This window comes from Bombina bombina, chromosome 1 (assembly GCF_027579735.1).
Source record: "Bombina bombina isolate aBomBom1 chromosome 1, aBomBom1.pri, whole genome shotgun sequence".
NCBI lineage: Eukaryota > Metazoa > Chordata > Amphibia > Anura > Bombinatoridae > Bombina > Bombina bombina.
The window spans coordinates 668,846,850-668,864,654 of record NC_069499.1 but is presented as its reverse complement, the minus strand read 5'-3'; the positions used below and the strand labels follow the sequence as shown (position 1 = coordinate 668,864,654).

General features: G+C 34.9%; 1 protein-coding gene across 2 annotated transcripts in view; it reads left to right on the top strand.

Moving 5' to 3' along the window:
- Positions 1-17,805, top strand: part of COL4A6 (collagen type IV alpha 6 chain) — a 377,060-nt gene that overhangs the window by 218,987 nt on the left and 140,268 nt on the right. For both annotated transcript variants that reach the window (XM_053699142.1, XM_053699141.1), the window contains exons 7-12: positions 3,796-3,912; positions 6,313-6,381; positions 10,075-10,110; positions 11,650-11,712; positions 13,843-13,878; positions 15,138-15,179. In XM_053699142.1, the coding sequence (XP_053555117.1) occupies positions 3,796-3,912; positions 6,313-6,381; positions 10,075-10,110; positions 11,650-11,712; positions 13,843-13,878; positions 15,138-15,179 (363 nt within the window). The remainder of the gene's footprint in view (positions 1-3,795; positions 3,913-6,312; positions 6,382-10,074; positions 10,111-11,649; positions 11,713-13,842; positions 13,879-15,137; positions 15,180-17,805) is intronic.

Sequence of the window (17,805 nt, the reverse complement as noted above, 5' to 3'; positions counted from 1 at the left end):
GGGGTTAATAAGTGTTGGTGGGTGGAGGCGACATTGGGGGCGGCAGATTAGGGATTAATAAGTGTAATGTAGGTCCAGCGATTTTGGGGGCAGCAGATTATGGGTGTTAAGACTTGCAGTTTATGTTAGGTGTAAACATAAATTTTGTTTCCCCATAGGAATCAATGGGGCTGCGTTATGGAGCTTTACGCTCCTTTATTGCAGGTGTTAGGCTTTTTTTCAGCCGGCTCTCCCCATTGATGTCTATGGGGAAATCGTGCACGAGCACGTAAAACCGGCTCAAAGCAGCGCTGGTATTGGAGTGCGGTATGGAGCTCAATTTTGCTCTACGCTCACATATTGCCTGCTAACACCGGGTTTATGAAAACCTGTAATAGCAGCGCTATATGGAGGTGAGCGGTGACAATAACTTGCAAGTTAGCACCGAGCAGCTCTTACCGCAAAACTCGTAATCTAGCCCCACGTTTGTGATGTACAATGTTTAAAAAAAATGAAGGCTGCATTGTAAATAATATTGACATTTCTTTCTTATGATGATGATTGTCCATAGGAATCCATTACATGTGGGATATATTTTCCGCAACTAGGATAAGCCAAGAACCCACACAAGAGCTTTAAAGACTGTATACACCAATTTTCATATAACGGCATGTAATAGACACTACTATAAAGAATAATATGCACAGATACTGATATAAAAATCAGTATAAAACCATTTAAAAACTTACTTAGAAGCTTCCAATTTAGCTCTGTTTAAAAGTTTATTGGAACACCCACTGCAAGTGGGAAATAGCCGTCACTCCCCCCTCCCCCTTCTTTTGCATATGAAAAGACCATTGGAGTAGGTATATGTCGGTATTCTCCTTAAACTTTGGAGCTTGGTTAGGAGTCTGAAAATCAGAGCAATGTTATTTAAAAATAAGCAAAACTATCCATTTTTTTAACTCTATGGGCTATATAAATGGATAATCTACAAAACATTTATGCAAAGAAAAATCTAGTGTATAATGTCCCTTTAACCCCTCCCACATCCCATCTCTCCTTTTTTGTTCTTGGCTTCCCAGGAGAAGGCTGTAGATAGAGGTGCTCGAGCTATTACTTATTATAGTAGCTCAGATCAATGTGAGACCAATTACCCCTGGGACTTATCATTCAGAAAGAAGCAAGAAAGGAATTCCAGCACCTTGAATGATACAGGAGCATAGGGATAAAGGGTTATGTGCACAGCATCTTTCTATGGGATTTCAGCCATAACTTCTCATCAGGTGTTGTGGGTACATATGCCTTAGTATCCACCTGTGGGATTACAGGTATTCAATCTTTTATCCTCTGCTGTACCTGTACAAGCACTTGACGGGCTCCCTGAGTACAGCTACTGACATTGGCCTGGTAAGCTCAGTGGAGGGGTGGATAACTGAGGTATTTACTCATCTTTCACATAACCCTCAGACTATAAGAAGATACTTTATCCAGGGGTCTTAGCATTGCCTTCCTGTTGACACATTTTTTATTGTAAAATTAGCTCCCATGGCCCTTATCACAAATTTAGGGGCTAGTTATGAACCCTCATGCCCTTGCTTTCCCTCAGGCAGTTCTTTTGGGACCCTTTTTGCTATTTCCAAAATTAGGGGGTATGGCTCTTTAAGAAACCACTGACTGCTCTCAAGAAGGAGAAGTTTATTGGTTTCAGTGCCAGTGGTCTCTCCATCAAGTGATCTTCAATCATTTAGTTGCTAAATGGGGTTAGCCGGAAATAGATCTGATTAGTGTGTTCATGGAACTTTCTTCTAGCCTATCTGTTCCCTCAGTTTGTTCTTCTTCCAAGAGTCATTGCTTGCAAAACTCAGGAGTCTGCATCAGTAATCATGATAACTCCAGCTTAGCCCTGCAGTACACGGTATCCAGATCTGTTTCCTCTACTCCTCCATGGCTTTTTACTCAGAGACAAGATCAATTGTCTCAAGGGCCTCTCTTTTACCAGGATCTCAAATCTCTAAGTTTGACGGCGTGTAGGTTTCTCTGACTCCATTATTGATACTCTGCTGCAAGCCAGGAAACCTCTAACCCAAAAAGAAAACAAAAATCTCAAAGATCTGGAAGGTATAATTTGAATGTTGCTCTTACAGAGGTTTTTCCTGGTATTTCTTTAGGATTCCTAGATTCCTTCAGTTTCGTCAGATGGTCTTGACAAGGGGTTGTCTGCTAACTCCCAAAAAGGCCACATTTCTGCTTTATCTGTTCTTTTTCTATAGAAGTTGGCTAAACTCCCAGATGTTCAGACTTTCGTCCAGGCATTGCTGAGAATTAGGCCAGTAGTGAGACATATCACTCCTACATTTCATTCTTTCAGTTTTACAAGGACCTCCTTTTGAACCTATACACAGCATAGCTCTCAATCTGTTATCCAGGAAAGTTATTTTTCTGATAGCCATCTCCTCAGCTAGGAGAGTCTGTGAATGAACTATCTGCTTTATCTTGTGAATCGCCTTCTCTGTTTTTTTTTCCATAAGGATAAGGCTCTGCTTCGTACAAAATATGATTTTCTTTTTAAGGTTGTTTCCTCAGAGAATATTACGTTGTGTCCGTATTTTTCTAACTCTAAGGAATGGTTTCTTAACAATCTTGATGTTGTTAGAGCATTTAAGTTTTACTTTAAAGCTACTTAAGATTTCAGACTAAATTCTACTGTATTCACTATTCTGTTTCTCGTAAAGGGCAGAAATCTACTGCAGTAGCCTTAGCATCTTGTCTCAAAGAGGTATCTCATAAAGCTTATTTGGTTGCAGTAAAGTTCTCCCCTAAGTGTATCACAGCTTATTCCACAAGATCAGTTGCTACTTCTTGGGCTTTCAAGAATGATGAATCCTTGGATCAGATTTGCAAAGCTGCAACATGGTCTTCGCTGCATACATTCTCCAAATTCTTTATGTTTTTGCTTCTTCGGAAGCAACTTTTGGCAGGAAAGTCCTTCAGGCCAAAGTGTCTGGCAAATAGGAGCTGCCTTAATTTGTCCCACCCTTTCCTTAACATGGAAATCCCATATGTTATGGATTCCTGTTGACTATCATCATACGGAAAAAAAATAAAATAAAGATGCTTACCTGATAAATTCTTTTCTTTCTGAGATGATGATAGTCCATTGGCCCTGCCCATTTCAAATTTTTGGGCGACGGTTCTAATTTGTACCTCTGTAGATCCTGCTTTTGTCTTTCCTACCTATCTGTTTCATTTTCTCTGCTCAGCCATATGTTCAACAGAGGAGAGATTAGAGTTGGGAGGGATTAAAGCTCCAATGTGGGTTCTGGCCTACTCCTAGTGGCGGGAAATATATCCCACATGTTATGAGTTCCTACGGACTGTCATCATCCCGAAAGAAAAGAAATGATCAGTTAAGCATAAATTATATTTTTTTAATAGTAAAGTCTGCAAGGGCTACAGAGACCCTGTATGCTTTGCACTAGAATGTTTGGTATAAACGTCCTAATCTTTTAATCTGCATCATTTTTGGGTGCAAATTAGATCATAGTGGTTCTATTGCATGTGGAAAAATAATATATAACATGTATGTCACTGGAAATATACGCTAGCTGAAATATTTAAGGTCTTATACACGCATCTAAATTAAATTTAAACACTAAGATAAATTAAATCTTCCAGTTTTCAAATATACAAGGTAGAATAAAATTATGCCTATTTTAATAGTCATTTAACTTAATATGTATTATCTTGATAATTAGGCAAGACTGCTTTGTGTATGTAGATAGATACATATTTTTCTCATCTTCTTTGTTTAAGGGTCATTCAGGGCAACCTGGACACAGAGGTCTGCCTGGGCTTGATGGCTGTAATGGTACTATCGGAGATGAAGGTTTTCCTGGTCAAGACGGATTGCCTGGGAACCCTGGATTTGCTGTATGTCATACTTAATATTATATTATCCTACATTTAGAAGTACCTATAGTATGCTTTATTTCACATATATAATATATGAATTTACCTTGTTTAGGCTATCAGTAACACACAAAACAGTATTTTTGCATAAGAGCTTTCTACATGGTGTAGTGAACATGCTCCATAAGATGCCATAGCTATATTGTTTTACTGAAAAAGATCATGAATATTTGTTAAGTACTATTGTTGGGGGTTACCAACCTTTTTGTTAGTTTTGCTGAAAAGGGTGACATATTAACAATTGTGTTGAAATGTTTATATAAAGCATGTAGTCATAAGAACATTAATTTATTAAGTATTTCAATTGTAAGTAAAAAAAGAAACAAGCAATACGGTTTTAGCTCAGAAGCAGGACAAATTTGTTTTTTAGTGCCAATTTTGGCACTTGTACCATAGATTCATCACCCATGTGCCCTACAACTTTGCTTGTCTGCCATCTAGTTTCATCTTAAATGCTTTTATATATTATGGAGTTGTAAGAAAAATAACTTTTATTGCGCCATATGGATGTAGGTACTACATCACACAGTACTTTTACCAGCTTAAACAGCTGAGACTGCAACTGGGGGCAGAAGGCATCTGCCTTCATTTGTTAAGGGAGCACAGAAAATGCTCCCTTTACGATATGAAGCCAGATTGTTGAAACAGACAGTGACACAGACATTGTTACTGTCAGTATCTGCTGGGTTTGAGCCGTGGGTGGTATGGGAGGGAAGGAGGGAGGTGGACGTTCCATTGCCGGAGGGAGGCAGTAGGGGGAGAAATGGTAGGGCTCCCTGCATTACAGAGAATATTTTACTACAAGAGAGGGAGAGATGGGTCCACTACAATGCGGCAAAGGCATTATGAGATGGGGGCTTTACAGTATGATTGCTTGGAGGGAGGTAAGTGGGGGAGGGGGATAGCTACACTACAGAAAACATTAGTTTTTTTTATTAATAAATAAATTTAAAAAAAAATTATATATATATATATATATATATATATATATATATATATATATATATATATATAAACTGGGTACTAGCAGACAGCTGCCAGTACCTAAGAAGGCGGATACAATTGGGAGGGGGAATGGTTACAGAGCTGTTTGGGAGAGATCAGGTAGGCAAGAGGGTAAAGGGGGATCCTACACTGCAGAAAAAAAAATTAAATTTAAAAAAAGCCCTAAACCTTAATACTGGCAGACTGTCTGCAAGTACCTAAGAAGGTGTTGAAAGTGTAAGGGGGGAGGGGAAGAGCTGTTTGGGAGGGATCAGGAAGGTAGGAGGTGCCAGGTGAAAGAATAATCTTTACATTAGAATACTATTACCCTTGCCAGCTAACTAATCAACCCCTTCACTTCCAGGAATTTTAGATATGTGGTGCGCAGCTGCAGTTAGTGGCCTTCTAATTATAAAAAACAATGGCAAAGCCATGTTTGTCTTTAATTTCTGAATGAAGGGGATCCCAGAGAAGCTTTTACAACCATTTGTGTTAGTACTGCAAAAGTGGTATGTACTGTAAATAATTTCAATGAGAAATCCAACGTTTTTGAAACAGATAACATTTTTTTTATATGATTGCATTTGGCAGCGAAATGGTGGCATGACAAATGGGCCTAGACTAATAACTTGGGATGTCTACTAAAATACATATATAGTATTGATAGGTAAATAAAATAAAAATAAAAAAAAACAATGTTCTATTTCTGTGATAGCAAAAGTGCTAAAAAGCCTCCAGTACTTGGGCAAGTTTTTCTCTGAACTTCCCTGTCCTTAAGGGGTTAAGCATTTCAATTGTAGGCTATGAAACAAATCAGTTTGCTTGTAGCCTAGCGGCTGGCGGTCCAGCCACCTTGGGCATAGAATTCATGCCATTGGATACACCACCCCTGGCTTGTATCTTTATGTTCTTGTCTGCCATCTAGTGGCTAATTTGCATATTTAATAGAACCCAAACAAATAAATATAAAAATACTTCTCATCTAATAGTCATGTATATGTAATAGTTCTAATAGAATCAACAGCACTGTGCACAGTAGTTTTATTACTACAGTGCTTGGTATGTGGATAATAAAACTGTTATTTTCTTCTTGCCCTTGAAGGCAAATTGATTTACAACTGACCAAGCTCCTTTGCACCACGCAGGGCATTTGCTAGTGACTGTCAACAAAAAAATAAATGTAATTTCTATTGCAGAATGAATGATGTAATCAGTTTGCTACAAGAAGTCACATACACATTTGCAGTTGGAGTAAAATTTACTGTACAATTGAAATTACATAACTAGTATGTTTGGGAGTATAATTAAGAAATGTCATTCCTACCAGACACAAACTGAAATAAAGCAGACTTTATTTTTTTCTTTACTTTATTTTAGGGTCCTTTTGGTCCAAAGGGTCAGAAAGGTGAACCTTCTTACATTCAGGGTACAGTGAAAGGAGAAAGGGTAAGTTCAATGCAGAAGTACTTAGCATGCTGATATATAAAAGATAATGTCTATTTACTCCATCCAGTTATGTTCTAGAAGCACTCGTGCTTCAGCTCTGCTGAGGTTGGCTCAAGTAGATGTCTTATAGACGTTTTGTGAAGAAGAAAATACATTATTAAATATATCAATGGAATCATTTTTTTTAAGTCAATTTATAGTCCTAATTAATTTTAAAGGGACATTAAACTGCTGAGTATAACTACAATAGAATGGTTACTACTCACCATGTTATTGTTTTTTTATCCCGTGTCATTCTCTTTTTTTTAACCCCTTACAAGTATTAGTGAAGCTTTGCAATGGGCGCCACCATCTTGGAGCTTATATTTGTTTATTTAACTTGTAAACTGTGCACAAAACTGCACAATTGTAACACTGCCCCTCTCTATTATGTGAGCTAAGAGGAAGTGCAATCTAAAGCTGTCAAAAAGCAGATCTGTGAAAGTGCACTGCTCCTATCACATGATGCAACAATACACTGCTACAAGATGGGGGCGCCCAGTATAAAATGCAGAGCTGCATTCTTATGTAGTTGTACCCAGCTGTTTAATGTCTTTTCAATGTAACCACAGAATAAAGTTTATAGGGAATGATCTTTCAACGAAATGCAGGTGGGCAAAATAAAATAAATGTATATATGACCAGGTTGCACATCATTCTAAAGAAGCAACAAATTAGAGTGAGCGGTAAATAAATAGCAGTCTCATTTACTATCATACTATTCTAGTTTTTTTGCAAGACAATTTATCTACTGCACTACCGGTACCTAATTTATCTGTGTGGTTTCATGCAGGACACCCCATATTTTATCATACTCTTTTATTTGTATTATTGCAATTTGGTCATATTGAGGTAATTGTACTATTACTATGTGGTCCTATTGAGGATATTTTAAATAGAATTTACAGTAAATGTTTCTTTTTTTATGATCGCTTTTTTCTCAGATTGCTATTACTTTTGCGCACATCCTATTTTGTTATTTATTTGAATATTTGTTACATATTGTAACTTTAGGGAGTAGCAAAGTTTGAGAGTTTTTGGGAGTGTTAAATATCATTTTGTTTTTTTCCCCTGCACATCATTTTAAAATGATGTTTCATTGGCATCAGAAGAGTGAATTAAGTGGGTGCTAAGAATAAGATGTAAAAAGCAAAAATTTCTAATAAAGAATTTGCCCCATCTTGCTGCTGAACTATTGAGGACTATATCAAATTTCATGAAAACCCAAAGAAAGATTTCAGCTATATAATGTAAATATAATAAACGTAATAGTGATAACAGTAATTAGTTTAAGTTCACTAAAAATATTATTATAAGACAGTTGAGTCAGTTAAATTGATACCTGTGTTTAGATGTGTGTGATTATTTCATACATTGATTTAGGTTTTTATAGACAAATTCAGATTTTTTTATATTGCTTGTTAACATACCTAGTTTAGCTGTTACTAGCTGTAGGTGGCTGCATTGGGTGGTAGATTGGGTTATACAATGGCTCCAACAAGCCCTTCCCTAACCTTAAAGGGACAGTCTATAATAGAATTGTTATTGTTTTAAAAGATAGATTAAAAAAAAAAAAGATAGATAAACACTTTATTACCCATTCCCCAGTTTTGCATAACTAACACAGTTATATTAATATACTTTTTACCTCTGTGATTACCTTGTATCTAGGAACCTTCTTCCAGCCCCCTGATCACATGACTGTGACTGTTTATTATCTATTGTCTTAAATTTAGCATTGTTTTGTGCTAAATCTTAAAGTGATGGTAAAGTCATCTGTTGTGCAATACATAATCCTTTTTCTTTTACCATAACTAGCACATCGATGTGCTTATATAAATAAAAAAACATTTATTCACGCTGTAATGCCGATTTTATTTCCCTCTCCGTACAGTGTTTCAAACAGCCTCTCTATATTTTTTCACCGGTGCAGCTTTGATTGACAACGCTTTTAGCCAATCATCAGCTCACCATGCACCCTATGTGAAATATGTACCGCACGCTCCCGACATCTACACTAAGTCTTTGCTACTTACTGCGCATGCGCACTTCTTACGCTAACTGCGCATTGCTATATGACACTACGCACCAATCGTCTAAAACCAGGAGCTGAGTATTCTCATATAGCAATGCGCAGTTAGCGTAAGCGGTGCGCATGCGCAGTAAGTAGCAAATACTTAGTGTAGATGTCGGGAGCGTGCGGTACATATTTCACATAGGGCGCATGGTGAGCTTATGATTGGCTAAAAGCGTTGTCAATCAAAGCTGCACCGGTGAAAAAATATAGAGAGGCTGTTTGAAACACTGTACGGAGAGGGAAATAAAATCGGCATTACAGCGTGAATAAATGTTTTTTTATTTATATAAGCACATCGATGTGCTAGTTATGGTAAAATAAAAAGGATCATGTATTGCACAACAGATGACTTTACCATCACTTTAAATAACCCCCTGTGCCTGAACACAGTGTTATCTATATGGCCCACGTGTACTTTCTGTCTCTTTGTGTTGAAAAGAGATTTAAAAAGCAAGTGATAAGAGGCAGCCCTCAAAGGCTTAGAAATTAGCATATGAGCCTACCTATGTTTAGTTTAAACTAAGAATACCAAGAGAAAAAAGCAAATTTGATGATAAAAGTAAATTGGAAAGTTAAATAAAATTAAGTCCAATCTGAATAATGAAAGTTTAATTTATACTAGACTGTCCCTTTAAAGGGACAGTATACACTCATTTTCATATAACTGCATGTAATAGACACTACTATAAAGAATAAGATGCACAGATACTGATATAAAAATCCAGTATAAAACTGTTTAAAAACTTACTTAGAAGCTCTCAGTTTGGCTCTGTTGAAAAGGTAGTTGGAAAGCCCACTGCAAGTGGCAAATAAGACACTCCCCCCTCCCCCTTCTTTTGCATATGAAAAGACCCTTTACACAAACAGGAGCAAGCTGGAGAAGGTAGCTGCCAGTATTCACATAAAACTTTGGGGCTTGGTTAGGAGTCTGAAAATCAGAGCAATGCTATTTAAAAATAAGCAAAATTATACATTTATTTAAAAAAAAACCTTTATGGGCTTTATAAATAGATAATCTACAAAACATTTATGCAAAGAAAAAATGAGTGTATAATGTCCCTTTAATGCCACATCTATATTTTTCATAACTGGGCAGTCATTTTATCCCTTGGATATCAGTAAGATATAAATCACAATTTTTGTGTTCCTGCTAGATAATGGGTAGTGATTTTACCCCTTGCTTGTCAGCAGCATGAATAGAGTTGTGATTTAATACCCCATGACCATCAGTAACACATAAGACAGTGGTTTGTACTCCCCCTTTGCTGCCAGTAATACACGGAATAGAACATTCACAGTATCACTTCTTTCTGTGTAATGCATAGAGATTTTTTTTACATTTAACTGACATTGAGTGGAGTTTAAAAAGCTGGACGCTTTAGTGTCCAGTATGTTTGTTTAGATTGGGTGTTTAACTACTGTACTGTCCCGCTGAATACTGGATAACGGACAACCCAAGCTGTGACAGTAGTCTTTTCACACTTCTAACAAGACAATAGTCTGTGACAATGTGTATCTTCTTATTTTCTCTGTTTTGAGGAACAGTTATGTATCTTGTGTTTTTTGGATAATTTCAGGGAAATGATGGATTACCCGGACTCAGGGGACCTAATGTATGTATACATAATGTCCTGTTTTATGTTTACTCCGGTTAATATATAATGTGTTTGTTTACAATGTATGAAAGATCTCTTTCTTTAACAAATAATTATAAAAGTTAAAAAAAATAAGTGTATCCATTTTAGATTAAAACAAATGCAATATAAGATCATAGTAAATATCAATTTTTTACTTTTACTTTGAACTTATTTCTAACTATGATTATTTTGGTCAGTTTTATAAATTAATTTTTAATGTGTGTATATTAAATTCTATAGCATAAAAAAACAATTTTTTCAACTTAAAGGGACATAATACCTATATGCTAAATTACTGACGCAGTGAGGCAGCATAACTGCAAAAGACTGACAAGAAAATATCAGCTGACCATCTCTATGTAACAAATGCAGATATTTTACCTCATCTCACATTAGTAAGTGTGAACAGTTATCCTTCAGATAATTTCAGCTGCATGTTGAAAGAAAAAACAGCCAATCAGCTTCATCAGCACTGATGTCACACTTTGTTTTACTGTAATCCATAAACTGCAGAGGGAAATAACCTGATTGTGCCATCACATTACAGATGCAAACTCCCTTTTAAGTCCAGGGACTAGCATCATGATTGGCTGCTTAAGGAATAGTAAAGTCAATATTAAACTTTCATTGTTTAGATAGAGCATGCAATTTTTAAAAAAAACTTTCCAATTTACTTCTGTTATCAAAGTTGCTTTGTTCTCTTGGTATCTGTTATTGAAGAGTAAAACTTGGTATGCTCAAAAGAGCTCAGGAGTGTGCAGATATCTTTAATACTCTATGACAGCAGTGTTTTGCAACATTGTATAACAAAGCTACAAATGATGTTGCAAAACACTGTTGCCATAGAGTACTAAAGACATGTGCACACTCCTGAGCTCTTATGAGCCTACCTAGTTTTATTAAAAAATAAAAAGATACAAAAGAGAACAAAGCAGATTTGATAGCAGAAGTATATTGGAAAGTTGTTTAAAACTGCATGCTCTATCTGAAATATGAAAATCCCTTTAATGTCCCTTTACAATGGGATGTGGCCTTTAAGGAAATGTTGAAGTAAAATATTTTTTTTTTAATATAGAGATGTTCAGGTGATATTTTCTATTTATCTTTTTACAGATATGCTGCATAACATTCCAGTGCCTCAACATTTGAGTATCATGTCCCTTAATGAGAATGTTCAAAGTATTTTTTGTCTGTGCCTCACCAGTATAATTGTGAGGTGCATGAAGCTAGAATTACTTACAAAATGCTCTTGAAATTGATAAGTAACCCAGTCTTCTTCATTGTTACAGGATACATTAAAATAAAATGTGTATCAAAATAAATGTTTTTTATGAATAGAAGAATATTGAATACATTTTTATAGAATAGTTTGACAAATCTGCCACAGTTTAGCATTTCTCTGGTATTATTAAGCAGCATCTATTATGTATTACGTATCTTACCATAACTGAGTGTTAAGTTAAATGTTACTTTTCTGTATCATTGGAAATATAATATTTTTATGTTTTCATTTAGGGAGCACAAGGACCTCCTGGTTCACAAGGCTTCCCTGGGCCATCTGGATTTCCTGGTTTGCCAGTAAGTTAAATAAGACATAATTACTCAAACATAACACTGACAATGACATCACACACACTAATAATGACATCACACACACAGATAATGACACCACACACACTGAAAATTACATCACAAACACTGACAATGACATCACACACACTGACAATGACATCACACACACTGATAATGACATAAAACACACACACAAACTCACAAATTCCTTAGCACTTGTTTACACTGATAAAATAAAAACTTGCCTTGAAAGTGAAATGAAAATAATTTGCACTGTCATTCAAATCGCACAGATAGACAGTCAAATAGACTCACATTTTCATTCACTAGGGATGGGCGAATGCGTTTATATTCAAATTCAAATGTTAGAACGAATGTTATTGTAGAAATTCGATTTACATAATCAAATGTTGAAAAGAACGAATATTCTCAAAAATTCTATAATCAAATTATTTTTACATTTTCCGAATGTCACTTTCGAATTTGAATGTTCATAATTAGATCGAATGTCCACATTTGAAATTTCGAATGTAACATTCAATTTAACAAATACTATTCAGAAGTTGATAGGGAATTTAGTAAATTGATACTTAACAGATACAAATATATCAATTCAAATGTTTCTATTTCGAATATTGCATAATTTGAATATTATATTTAAATAAAGCATTAGAAATACTATTACATATATATAAATTTGAATTTTATTACATTTAAATAAAGCATTAGAAATACTATTTAAAATATATAAATTCAAATTTTTCGAATTTCAATATTGCATAATTCGAATATTACATTTGAAGAAAGCATTAGAAATACTATTGCAAATATATCAATTCGAATTTTTCAAATTCAAATATTGCATAATTCGAATACATGAAGCAAATGTTAGAATGTTGTACAAACATTCAAAGCGAACGAACGTGTTACAATTCGGTTTATTTTTCGAATGTTGCGAAACATTCGCCCCCATCCCTATCATTCACACTGAGGCTGGAATCACATACAATAGAATCAAACATAAAGTTACACAGACTTACAGTAACCTAGACTTCAGTTGACTATGAGAAATATGCTCACTTGCAGTCACACATGCACATTGATTATTGCATAGATTTATACTGACATAGAGCTGTACTGACAGTCAAACACTAATTGCCATACAAATTACTTACATGCTCACTAGGATATCCACTTTCACCTAGTACCACAATCACACAGCATCACAATGACATTTGCACAAGACTTACACATTAACAATAACATCAACTCATACTAACAGTCACAATGTATGACATTGAAATGTATGTAAGCACAATGACATTCATATAAACACACAGTGACAGTCACATACATTTTACCCCAGCAAGACAATAGACTCACTCAGACAGACTCACAGATAAACACATATGCAGCAGATATACTTTATAATATATTATAGGATCTGATATGCTTGAGTATTACATAATATCTTTTACACAGGGCACATAGTGGCAGGACAGGTGTAGTCAGGAAAGATGAGAAAATACATTCAGTGAAATAGGGTTAACTACATTAAATGTTGACCTGCTCATGTTACTGTAGAAAGACATGATAATTAAATCAAGAAAACTTTATTGCATATAGTTTTCTTCCATGAACAAAGCAGAATATTGTTGTTACTGATTTTTACATAGTAGAGATGTAATGAGGAAAAAAAATGTGTGGAAAAGAAAGAACAAACAGAAACAGACAAAAATGACAATATTTAGTGAATATGAGAACAGTTAAACATAAAAGTGGAAGAGGGAACAGATGTTCTGGAGGAAAAACAGATGTTTGGTATATAGAATAAAACAAAAATATTAGTACTAGGATAAATATTATTTAAACTAATTTAGATATATGAAATGTTTGAAAAGGCAGAGAAGACAATAAGCGAACTATGAAAATCTCTTAAATAGCTCCTTATATACTTTAAAAAAAAGTGTAACTCAGAACTTTGTTTGTTAATAATTTTTATCTTTTCATTTTATTTGAATTATTTAATATAGCTAAGTGACAGCGATATTTTGTGTTGTCTCCCTAATATTCCATATATTGAGATTTTAATAAACATAAACTGTAAACCAAAAACAAATTACATGTATTTTTTAGGGTCCATCTGGTCTACCTGGTCTTCAGGGTCCAAAAGTAAGTATCACTGACATAGTAAAACACTATCTGTATAATATGTATGCAGGGATATTATGGCATGTGTTATTTCTTAATTGCATGTATTTGAACAACTTCTATATGGAAAGAAATAAGAACACTGCTTTATAACAATTTTTTGACAAATCACTCTTTGGATATTATCTATCTATCTATTTATCATCTTTACATCTATCTTTCTATTTGTCTAAAAATCTTTGCAGTATACTATTTTACAAAATGTTATTCTGCCCCACTTTTCATGTAATTAACCTCTGAAAATTGTAGATTTTCTAATTATGGAAATAAAATCTTTCTATCTATCTATATATCTATCATCTTTCCATCTATCTATCTATCTATCTATCTATCTATCTATCTATCTATCTATATGTCTAAAAAATCTTTGCAGTATACTATTTTACAAAATGTTGTTTTGCCCCACTTTTCAGGTAATTACCCTCTGAAAATTGTAGATTTTCTAATTCTGGAAATAAAATGTGCCCTACTTACTTTTCAAGGCTAACCCTGCTGCATATATTTCCCTAACTGGACTTTAACTGTTACTAGCCTTGTCTTCAGACACAAGCCCATATTAGCTCATCCACAGGGGCGGAACTACCATTGGCGCAGCAGGTGTAGTCGCACCAGTGCCCAAGAGCTGGAGGGGGCCCATAACAGCCAGTCTATAGTTGTGTGCAGAATGTTTACAATCCTAATGCAGGGGAGCCTTTTATTAGTGCAAGTAGCAGGTCCATCTGTCTATCGATCTATCTATCTATCTATCTATCTATCTATCTATCTATCTATCTATCGATCTATCTATCCCCAAAATCATTATACAGAGCAGAATATATATTAATATTTTTGCTTTCTACTCAGTTACCTTTGGGGGGCCCCAGAAAAATCTTGCACCAGGGTCCTCTGTTAAATAGGTCCACTACTGCTCATCCAAATAAGGCAAATAGTGAGTGGATTATTTGAGCTATTGAAAAACAATTGCAGTAAACTAGATGTTATTTTGCTTTAGAAATGTTTAAGCTTAGATAATATGTTGTTCTATAGCAAGACAATAGAAATTAAAGTGTTTAGCGTTCTTTTAAATTGGATACAGGTTGAAAGGGGATGTTTTCAATAGATATGAAAGGTAATATTGGACGTCTTTATCTAACAATGGAAGATTTTATTTAAAAAATTTCATTGTTTTACTTAGATTAAGTACAGATTTTCTATTTACACATTATTTTTTCTGTGTACAGGGCAACATGGGAGTTGGTTTTCGAGGAGAGCCTGGGGACAAGGTATGTATGACAATGACAGATTAAAAAAAAAAAAAAAAAAAAAAAAAACCCATCTTAACATAAAACAGTTTAAGATGCAACACTGATTACCAAATACCATTCGTAGAGGATTATAAAAGAAAATCTAATAAACTTGTAACTTCATAGAGCAGAAATAAACACCACTCTCTAGCTGATGAATAAAAAATCAATCCATTATTTTCCAAAATATTATAATAGTATTAATATTTAGTATCATGTAATTCTAGCTCCCAAAAAATAAAAATAATACAATTCAGAGTTGAAACCATAGGGATCTTCTTAGATACCAAACATTTCACATTTACCTTACTGTCTATACAAATTACCTCCTTTAACTACTCACTTAAAGTTTTAAAGCTGTTGGTTCTGAATAATGCTAAAATATTTTTTAGGGCTAAACCCGTTGTGTTAACACTTATATATTTTAAATGGTCCTGGTATTGACCTGTCTGGTTGTATGACCTATGTATGGTATCCTGCAATTAAAGGGACATAATACTCATATGCTAAATCACTTGAAACTGATGCAGTATAACTGTAAAAAGCTGACAGGAAAATATCACCTGAGCATCTCTACGTAAAAAAGGAAGATATTTTACCTCACAATCTCCTCAGCTCAGCAGAGTAAGTTCTGTGTAAAAAGTTATACTCAGCTGTTGCCCAGCTGCAGGTAAAAAAAAAAAAAAATGAAGAAATGAACAGCAGCCAATCAGCATCAGCAGTGCATGAGATTTGACTTAACTCTCATGAGATTTCATAGTAAGCTTCCTTTACCTGATTGGTGAAATAATATGAGAGTTCACGAGGCTCATCCCCTAAGCTGTCCTAGGACAGACACACTAAAATGCTGCTTAGAAATCCTTTACAATGGGAGGTGGCTACTGAGGAACTTTTGAGGTAAAATATCTTTCTTCTTTACATAGAGATGTTCAGGAGATATTTTCTAGTCAGCTTTTTACAGCTATGCTGCATCACTTTCAAGTGTTTAAACATTTGGGTATTATGGCCCTTTAATATAGAAAACCATGCAAAAGAAGTATAGTTAGTACAATAATACAAACATATATACTACCAGTAAATAATCACTTCAATATGGCAACAAGAGTTATTATCACTTAGGCAGTTAAAAATTACTTCTAAGTTCTCTTACGCCTAGATTTAGAGTTCTGCGGCCAAAGGGGTGCGTTAGCTACGCGTGCTTTTTTTCCCACGCACCTTTTAAATACCGCTGGTATTTAGAGTTCACAGAATGGCTGGGTTTTCAGTGTGTTAGGCTCCAAAAAGGGAGCGTAGAGCATAATTTAACGCCACTGCAACTCTAGATACCAGCGGTGCTTACGGACGCGGCCAGCTTCAAAAACGTGCTCGTGCACGATATCCCCATAGAAAACAATGGGGCTATTTGAGCTGAAAAAAAACCTAACACCTGCAAAAAAGCCGCGTTCAGCTCCTAATGCAGCCCCATTGTTTTCTATGGGGAAACACTTCCTACGTCTGCACCTAACACTCTAACATTAACCCCTAATTCGCCTCACTCCCGCCTCAATAACCCTATAATAAATAGTATTACCCCCTAATCTGCCCTCCCTAACATCACCGACACCTAACTTCAATTATTAACCCCTAATCTGCCGACCGAATCTCGCCGCTACTGTAATAAATGGATTAACCCCTAAAGCTAAGTCTAACCCTAACACTAACACCCCCCTAAGTTAAATATAATTTCAATCTAACGAAATAAATTAACTCTTATTAAATAAATTATTCCTATTTAAAGCTAAATACTTACCTGTAAAATAAACCCTAATATAGCTACAATATAAATTATAATTATATTATAGCTATTTTAGGATTTATATTTATTTTACAGGTAACTTTGTATTTATTTTAACCAGGTACAATAGCTATTAAATAGTTAAGAACTATTTAATAGCTAAAATAGTTACAATAATTACAAAATTACCTGTAAAATAAATCCTAACCTAAGTTACAATTAAACCTAACACTACACTATCAATAAATTAATTAAATAAAATACCTACAATTACCTACAATTAAACCTAACACTACACTATCAATAAATTAATTAAATACAATATCTACAAATAAATACAATGAAATAAACTAACTAAAGTACAAAAAATAAAAAAGAACTAAGTTACAAAAAATAAAAAAATATTTACAAACATCAGAAAAATATTACAACAATTTTAAACTAATTACACCTACTCTAAGCCCCCTAATAAAATTACAAAGCCCCCCAAAATAAAAAAATGCCCTACCCTATTCTAAATTAAAAAAATTCAAAGCTCTTTTACCTTACCAGCCCTTAAAAGGACCTTTTGTGGGGCATGCCCCAAAGAATTCAGCTCTTTTGCCTGTAAAAAAAAACATACAATACCCCCCCAACATTACAACCCACCACCCACATACCCCTAATCTAACCCAAACCCCCCTTAAATAAACCTAACACTAAGCCCCTGAAGATCTTCCTACCTTATCTTCACCTTGCCGGGTATCACAGATCGGTCCTGGCTCCGAAATCTTCATCCAACCCAAGCGGGGGCTGACGATCCATAATCCTGCGGCTGAAGAGGTCCAGAAG